At 43.7% G+C, this 8,823-nt stretch overlaps 1 protein-coding gene across 1 annotated transcript in view; it reads right to left on the reverse strand.

Moving 5' to 3' along the window:
- MND1 (meiotic nuclear divisions 1) overlaps nucleotides 1–8,134 on the reverse strand; it is a 45,593-nt gene extending 37,459 nt beyond the window's left edge. Inside the window, exons 1-4 of the mRNA XM_059818111.1 lie at nucleotides 8,099–8,134; nucleotides 5,634–5,699; nucleotides 4,780–4,837; nucleotides 3,494–3,642 (exon numbers count right to left, since the gene is read on the reverse strand). Of these exons, the coding sequence (XP_059674094.1) occupies nucleotides 3,494–3,642; nucleotides 4,780–4,837; nucleotides 5,634–5,699; nucleotides 8,099–8,101 (276 nt within the window). The 5' untranslated portion in view covers nucleotides 8,102–8,134. The remainder of the gene's footprint in view (nucleotides 1–3,493; nucleotides 3,643–4,779; nucleotides 4,838–5,633; nucleotides 5,700–8,098) is intronic.
- Nucleotides 8,135–8,823: the final 689 nt, after the last annotated feature.

An 8,823-nucleotide genomic window follows, 5' to 3' on the forward strand; every position in this document is an offset into this window, starting at 1 on the left:
TGTCTCTCAGCATGCCACAAGCTGGAAATGATCAAAGACAGGCAACGTGCAACAGAAATGGTGCAATAGCTTACTTTTTTCCTCTGCTGTGCATGTTCTGACAAGAAGTTTTGTCATACTCGGTGACTGGATTTAGAAACCCTTAAGAAAATCTGTATGTGTTCACATCAAGAAGAATACAAACACTAAAATAGCTAATTTGAACTCGCAGACAAAATCGGTTACCATCTTGTAAAAATGTTCAGAGCTATTCATTGAAAATGCCACCTTTCCACTGTGTCAGAGAATTTATTTTCAGCTAGTGAAAATGTTTTTCCCTGAAATGCTGAAATATTTCCATTCTCATCAGAAAAGCAAAGTAATGAATATAAGTATTTTTAAGGACTCATAACATGGTCTAAATAAAGCTCTTGTACCAGTAAGCCCATATGTCAGGAGCAGGACTTGGTTTGCAAATAGGGGTCTGGTAACAAAACTATTTGTTTCAACTGGAACAGTTTTATATTGCAAAACTTTTTTTATCAGCATAGTTTATTTCCTACACAGAAATAACCATAAAATAACATTACAACAATAACTACATGCCTATTATAATTCCATAATAATACTTTTATGTTTAATAATATAACAGTCCATTTAAAGCAGTACAGCATATGTTTGTAGGTAACCCCTGGATACTTATGGTGGAGCGCATTAGGCAGATTCTGCAAGACATTCCAAGGAAGATATTCATCAGGGTATGCCAGAAACCTGCTTGATCAATTATCTTTAAAATTCATGATGCGACTGGGTCCAAGGGAAAAGACAACAAATACCAACTCCTTCATTCAACTACTTGGCTATAATATGGAGCATGAGCAAAAATAGAAAGTATCCAAGAGCAAATCATTTGCATTCAACAAGACAGTGGCACCAGGGTGCTTGGTGAACAAAACAGGAATTTTGGCATGTATTTGTTCAATTGCTCAGTTGGCATTTATGTTCTGGCAGAGTAAGTAGCCTGGTCTAAAACTTGTGTGAATATACTAAGTTGAGTAACTTTACTAGGAAACTCAGTTCCAAGTCAGTGCAGAGTTAAGCTGATCTGCTGTTTCAGATAAATGAAACTTCACTGGAGTAGGAATCAGTGCATTGTTACTACCAGTCAATAAAAATGAATTTAAGCCCAGTCATGCCAGCCCAAGTCCATGCCTGAAAATAGCACAAGCATATCCAGCTAAATCGAGGAAGTTTTTAAATGTCTAGACTCATTTGAGTTCTGAAAACAAAGGCAGTAAAGGAGCAGACAAAATTGTCAGGGGGACAACTTAATATTAACCAAGTCTCAGTACACACAAGGTACAGTTTGTATCCATGATACTAACAGGTCATCTGAGATGCTGAGAAAGGTACCCAAAACACAGAGCAAGTCAGTGGCAGAACCTGAAATTAAAAAGTCAATAGTTGTAATGACCCGTACAGTACAAGAACTATCTCAAGCAGCACTTTCCAACTCATCCAAAGCACCTGCCTGAAAGGTTGTCAATACACAGTTCCAGTTAACAATGGGAAGGACTGCAGTGCTTCCTCCTTACTGCCACAGACGCCTGAATGTATCACTGGCTCATAAAAATGACATGAATTCGTGTATAAGGAGAAAGGAAGTGAAAGTTCTAGCAAGTCTTACTCTTGATCTTGAAAACTGCAGCAAACGCATCGAGCGTGCAACAGAGGCCACACCTCGAATACTGTGTTCAGTTTTGGGCCCCTCACTGCAAGGACATTGAGTTGCTGGAATGTGTCCAGAGAAGGGCAATGAAGCTGGTGAGGGGTCTGGAGCACAAGTCTGATGAGGAGCGGCTGAGGGAACTGGGGTTGTTCAGTCTGGAGAAGAGGAGGCTGAGGGGAGACCTCATCGCTCTCTACAATTACCTGAAAGGGGGTAGCAGAGAGGTGGGTGTTGGTCTCTTCTCCCAAGTGACGAGTGACAGGACAAGAGGAAATGGCCTCAAGTTTAGGCTGGATATTAGGAAAAATTTCTTTACTGAGAGAGTGGTTCAGGCATTGGAACAGGCTGCCCAGGGAGGTGGTGGAGTCACCATCACTGAGGTGTTCAAAAAACGTGTAGATGTGGCACTTTGGGACATGGTTTAGTGGGCATGGTGGTGTTGGGTTGATGGTTGGACTTGATGATCTTACAGGTCTTTTCCAACCTTAATGATTCTGTGATTCTGAGAGTATCAGTACTCTCCTCCCTCTGCCAGATCCACGCAAGCAGACACACAAAATGCCGTCGGACGCCATCTAGAGCAACCAGGCCAGCAATGAAAATGTTCAGGGCAAAGGGAAATGATCTTACGTTCGTTAAAACAGAACAGTGGACTGGACTCTTTCAGTTTAGTAATGACTGAGATATACAGGCAATGACAGCATAGCAAGGGATAACTGACAAGGTTACCTCTCAGCTGGTCAAACTACACTCTATGCATAAACAAGCAATTTCAACTGCATTGATCAGGCTATTTAATCTGCTTTGGTGAACAGTCTTCAGATTCACAAACTGCTTTTTCAATTCAAGCTGGGGAAAAAAAGCATGTTTTTATACAATTAATTTGCAGCTTTAAAGAAGTAGCTGAAGTTGACAACACTGTACATAAGATGGCAATAATGATACCAGAGCTATGCCTGTAGAAAATAATGCCTGTAAAAATATTCAGATGCTACCAATAATTTTGCACTAATTCAAATGATTCTTTGATGAATGGACATAATGCTAAATAAGTATGGGAAAAGTTGGCAGCGTTGTGGTGCAATCAGACCATAAAGCTAGTTTATTGATCTTGTTATCATGCACTCCAATTGCAAATAAACTGATGAATAGATGCTTTCCCACTCCAATTAAAAGAAGCAAAAAAGTTCCTAAAAAGGAGGAAAGAACCAGATCAATAGAACAGCAACAGTAGATGCCTTGCTCTTCTGCAGAAGATCATGACCAATTTGTTCTTCTCTCCTAATAAAAGTGCAATATGGGATTACACAAGTGCTCACAAATTAAGCTACCAATAAAAGCAGAAAGGAAAGCGCAATGGCCATAAGTAGAAAGCATTGCCACATTTACTTGCGTTATGCATTTCAGTCCTCTCATGGCTTTTAGATCATTACCACATGATGGCCTACATTATATAAAAGACACACAAAAGCATATGCTGCCTAAATATTTAGAGTAAGTCCTTAAATGATGTTTTGCATCATGAATAACATGCTTTCAGCAGCAAGTAGACAAAAAGTCTTCAAGCTCCAACAAGAACAACATCCAAAACTTTTCTGACGTGATAGCAAGATAAGGAGAATGTCGTACCATGCACAGCAGATGATTCCTACAGTAAAATCTCTGCGTGTGTGCACACGTACATATGCACATGAGAGAATGCAATATGAACAAGAATGACAAGGGGATATAAGAAAAAAGCAAACCCATTCAAGTGAACAAGTACTTTCCTTAAAATAGATTTACCTGAGACTCTAATTCTTCCAATTTACGCTTCCTGGCATGGAGAGCTTTACTTGGAAAAGCCCAGAAATAATTGGAAGTTCCAATTCTATCAGTGTCCACCATGCCATCGTCAACTAAGCTTTGCAGGATCTCTTTCACTGACATCGAGGCTAATAAAAGCAAAAATATCAAATTAGAACTGCATAGCATCTAAACTATGGAGAATTGTAAGTACCATAAGCCATCACCTACAAACATCTGTATAAGTATTTTACTATAACGTCAGCTAGCTGAAAGATTTCAAGAGGACACCATGCCTGATGCTTCACTTGAAGGGATGAATTGCTTTGAAATCAGCAGTTTATACACAAAGGCTGCTATTCTGTACAGTCTGCTACCAGATGTTTGTAAAACACCGCTCATGAGTATCATAAAACATACATGCATATTACAGTACAATACCATAACAAACTCATGAGAGGGTACTTGAGAAGTTGTCTTGCAATCTTAATTCTAACATGGATTAACTCATATTTTCTTGATTAGGAGTGTAATTACATTTCCCTTCATAATGCTTATCAAAGCATTTAACAGCACCAGAAGCACTAAAACCATCTGTCTACAGACTCAGGAGGGGCAGATTTTACTTTTGATTATATTCAGTTCCAATACAGAAAGTCACCTGCAGTCAGAAGGATCCAAAACATTTCTGAACATAATCGTTCATTTTCTAGCAAGCGTGTGATATAATTCACCTAATCCTAAAGCAATGGATCTCATCAGGAAGGCTTTCACTGAAAAGACAAACCTCTTCCATTTACAGCTGTCCAGCCATTTTTTTGGGGGGAAAGCTCAACAGAACATTGACTGTGTACATCTGGACTAGCATTTTAAGATATTTGTGACATTACAGACAGACATTTGAATCCCCTGTTCGCTACCTGAGTACACATAATGATTTCATAGACTGAAAGTGACTGCAAGTCAGGCATCTCAGAGCCTAGGAAAAAACCCATCCCATTAACCATTTTAGTGGTTAACTTGGAGTCAGCTGTGACATTTTGATAATCTCCCATTTTGGCCCTAAAATCTAAAGTGAGTGACAAACATTAGCAAAATGAAGTAGGAGTATGCTGTTGATACCACTTTTAACGCTACAGGCCTGCCATTGACCAGTCTCCCTTTCAAGTTATTTTTTCTGTTATTACAATCACAAACCTAAAATTGTAGCCAGGAAAATTTATATTGTATGACCTGTCCCAGAAATGATTAATGGCTCAAGAGAAATAGCTTTTGTAAACACTTACTAATCCCTTTTTCTTTTGGAGCAATCTTCTCTATATCCTTCAACTGGAACACATCTTTCTGTGCAAAACAAAAAAGACACTTTAGCTCCAAATGACAGCATCATCTAAGCCCGAGTGGTTTTTACACTAAATCAATGCCAACAAAAGCAAGTAGGAAATACATTGCATGTTTATGTTTTGCTAGGGAAATAGGCTGCATATCCCTCAATAGAATCAGAACATTTGGAGAATTAATTAAATAAATAAAAGGCTGTTATTGTAACAAGCCCTGTTCTTTTCTTTGGTGCTCTAAAGCCACCATAGTTTGTCTCAAGTTAGACTGTAAACACCCTAGGGCAGACGGAGCCCAGGTTAGATTGTCAGCACCAGATGCATCACATTGCTCAAGTACTCAAATATCACTATAATTTTTTTAATAGGTGAAACATTGTGAATTACATATGTCACCAATATAATTGTAGCTCTGCTTTTGGATCTCCAGGTTTCTTCTCCCCAGTGATCTCTTCCAGGTCTGCTCTCATCTTTTCTAACGCTCAGATTTCTTCCTCCTCCCACAATCAACAGTGAGATACTTCCTAATCTCTTGCTATCCCTCTTGCAGTAACAGACTCAAAATGAGAAGATGTGAATGGGGAGCACATGAAGCATTTAACACCACCTGTGCATCTTCATGCCTTGGCTCCACCTGGGGATGAGCCACCTGATCAGAAGCTCTGGCCCTGTAATTTATACATTGATGACACAGGGCATCAGTGAAATGCACAGCGGGATATACAGAGTTCATCTACAGTCATGCTCCTTTTAGGACCTGTTTTCCCACCGATGTAAACGCAGGACAATTACAAGTTACTTACTGTTTCAAAAAAGATCTCCATCATGCGAACTCTCTTCTCCTCAAAGCTCAGACCTTTTTTCTTGGACTAAACAGGAAAAAAAACAACAAACCAACACATGCAGCCATTTGAATAATTAACATCTGCTCAGAATTCAAATCTATTTACCTCCAAGTTATATTTGCCATCCTTTAAAATACCCAACCACTAACCCCAAACTTTAGATAAACTACTTCTCTGCAAAGAATCATTACACCCAGCTAATCCACCTGCATTCTATTTAAACTGATGGATCTGTATTCTAGGTTTGGAGCCAAACTTTCACACAACCTAATCTATCTCGAGCCTCAATGTTTCTTGGCATACCCAAACAGCTCCTTGTTTTACTTTACTAGATTAAAAAGGTGTATTTATACCAATTCTCAGCAACTCACTCAAATGTTTAATAGTCCTTAAAAAGATAAGATGGAATATCTTTTGGGTTTTTTGTTTATAATTGTTTTTTATCTTGTGATATAGAGACACCAGTGTGAGATGTAGGCCATTTAGGGTTTTTTTTTAAGGAGATAAAGTACATTCCGAGGTACTACGTCTTTCTTCAAATTTCCTACCCAAATTTATGATTTCAAGCTCACATTTTAAAAACTGTTTATTTCTTTTCTCTGCAGCTATGTGACTAAGCAGTAAATAACACGGATTGACATAGAAGCAAAAGGCAGAAATGACTATTCACAAACTGCTACCAGTAATACAAAACTGAGAAACATCCTCCTCTGATCACTTTCAGAGACACTATTTTGACATGCCCCATTTAAAATTAGGATATTAAATGTTTCACAGAGAATTGGAGTTTTATTAACAGCACTTAGGATAGTTCTCAACAACCCAAAAGCAGTGGCCCTAAGGTGAATCAGGGATGTTTCCCCTTGCCCCACTCCCTGCTTTGCAGGCTACAAGACCCTGCACTGCTGCCTGTGGCTACAGGAAACTGAAAGGGGAAAGAAAGAGCAAAATAGGATGCTGGCAGAAAAAGGTCTCCCTTTAAAAAAAAAGCATAAATATTGTTGCCCTTGAGTCAGCGGAAGCGGGGAGTCTAATAACATGGTGCTTTGAGAAGGACGACATGGGTTTGTTTCCAAGCCCCAACAGAAGGGAGGCAATACCATTTTTTACTTCTTAACTACTGCTTCCTTCTTAAATAAATCACACGGTAGGGCAGCATAGAATTTAAAGTGCGCATCAAGAGCAAAACAGCCAGGTTGCCTTAGATTTCAAAAAATAAATGAACTAATTTATGCAGCTACAATAATACACAGACGTGAACAGAAGCAATTCAGTATATATTTAACAAAAGCACTATTAATATTTTTTTAAAGTCTCCTCCTTTCTGCTTTAGCCAGAGATGCCCTACGTCAGCACTGACGTCACAGCTGTCTCCTATGACATCAGTACGTTGCAGGATTAAAACCCGGAGCCACCATGTACATGCAAGTAGGAGCACGAACAGAGAACAGACTAATCTTCAACCTCTTTCCCCCTGCTTCCCAAACAGCCCAAACCCCGCTGGTAGCAACAGGAACAAACCTACGAACGAACAAATGTGAAACTTAAGCATCGTTTCTGAAAGCACGTGCTTACGAGCGACCTCCCTTAGGCACCGGGTTTCACACCAGCACTCTGACAAACAGAAAGAAGTAACAAATCAAGGTGTTTTCCAGACAAGTTTTATTAATCTTCACGTTGATTTCTCTCTCCTACCTCCTTGCCAGGCGTTCCACGCCACGTATATAAAGCAGGCACCCATTTCGCTGCCGCTCACGCTATTGAAGGTAGCCACGGGCACGCGGTGCTGTTAAGCGCACGGGGCACAGCGCCAGCTCCTTCCGCGCGCGGCCCGGCCTGTTCACACCCGGCTACCCGGGCGGCCGCCCGTTCCCCCGGGCTGCCCGTGGGCCTCAGGGGGAGTAGCAGGCACCCTGCCCACCTCGAGTTGTAGCTGCAGGGCCTGCTCCTCCAGGGGCCCGTTGAATTTACATCGCTCGTCACGAAACCGGGTAAAAAGACGGCCCGCGCCATAGTACCCCTACAGCCCCGGAGCTGGCGTCGCGGGTGCCTATCGGGAGCCGCGCTGCCTCCTCACGCCAGGAGGAGCGGGGCGGGGGGACCGGGAGTCCTGCTACTGCCTCGCGGCCGCTGGGGACGCGAGCTCGGCGGCAGGCGGGGGGCTCCCGCCGCTCCCCCTCAGCGGCCGCAGGGGCGGGCGACCGTTACCCGCAGCAACGGCCGGCCGGCTCCGCCCCCTCCCCACAGCCCCGACCGGCGTCGGCACCACCACCGCCGCCGCGCCCGCCAAGCCCGCCCCGCGCGGCGGCTCCCTCCGCGGCCCCGCAGCCTCATTAACCGCCCGGGCACGGCACGGCACCGCGGCTCACGTCGCCAAGGAGAGCGGGAGGAGGGCGACCGGCCCCGCCGCGGCCGCCGCTTACCATGTCGCCTCCGGAGCGGGCGAGCGGCGCGGTTTGATTTCGGCGCCACCGGGAGGGAAGAGGCCGCCGGGAGGCCGCCTGCGCAGCTCGCAGCGCCGCCTGCCGCCGGCCCCGCCCGCCCCGCAGCGCGGCAGCCCCCGGCGGGATGCGCGGAGCCGCGGGGCGGGCGCGGTTCCCCGGCTGAGGCGGCGGGCGAGGCGGGGCGGGGAGGTGCGGCGCCTGGCGCCTCTGCCCCGGGCGGCGCGGACGCAGGGCCGGGCGGGCTGCGCCGTGGGATAAAACCAGGGAGGAAAAAAGATGCGTACAGTTATATTCTGTCATCTAGGGAATAGATCTTTGCGGTTTTATACAGCAGCCTTGCCGTACCAGGAAGCAGGTTATCACTTCTCTCTCGTTTTATGTATTGTCATACCGTGTCTGTTTTTCTGGTTTTGGGTTCCTAGGCGCTGGTAGGCAGGTGAAGCTAGGAAGCAAAACTGGGCTTTAGTCACCAACTACCTGTGAGTTAGCCGTGGTGCAAGTTACAGAGAACTTGTGTTAAGGTGGGGCCCATACTTAAGTTCTGCATTCGGCATGGCCCAGGCCTTGGAGCAAAATTTTCTCAAGTTCCCATTTTGTTGTCTTCATGTGTTTCTCAATACCTACCCATTATTATATTTTGTGTGGAGAGTGCCATTTTCTTGAGATCTCATTGCCATATCTTCAATACATATTTGCTGTATTAC

The sequence above is a fragment of the Gavia stellata genome, chromosome 5 (genome assembly GCF_030936135.1).
Source record: "Gavia stellata isolate bGavSte3 chromosome 5, bGavSte3.hap2, whole genome shotgun sequence".
Classification (NCBI taxonomy): Eukaryota; Metazoa; Chordata; class Aves; order Gaviiformes; family Gaviidae; genus Gavia; species Gavia stellata.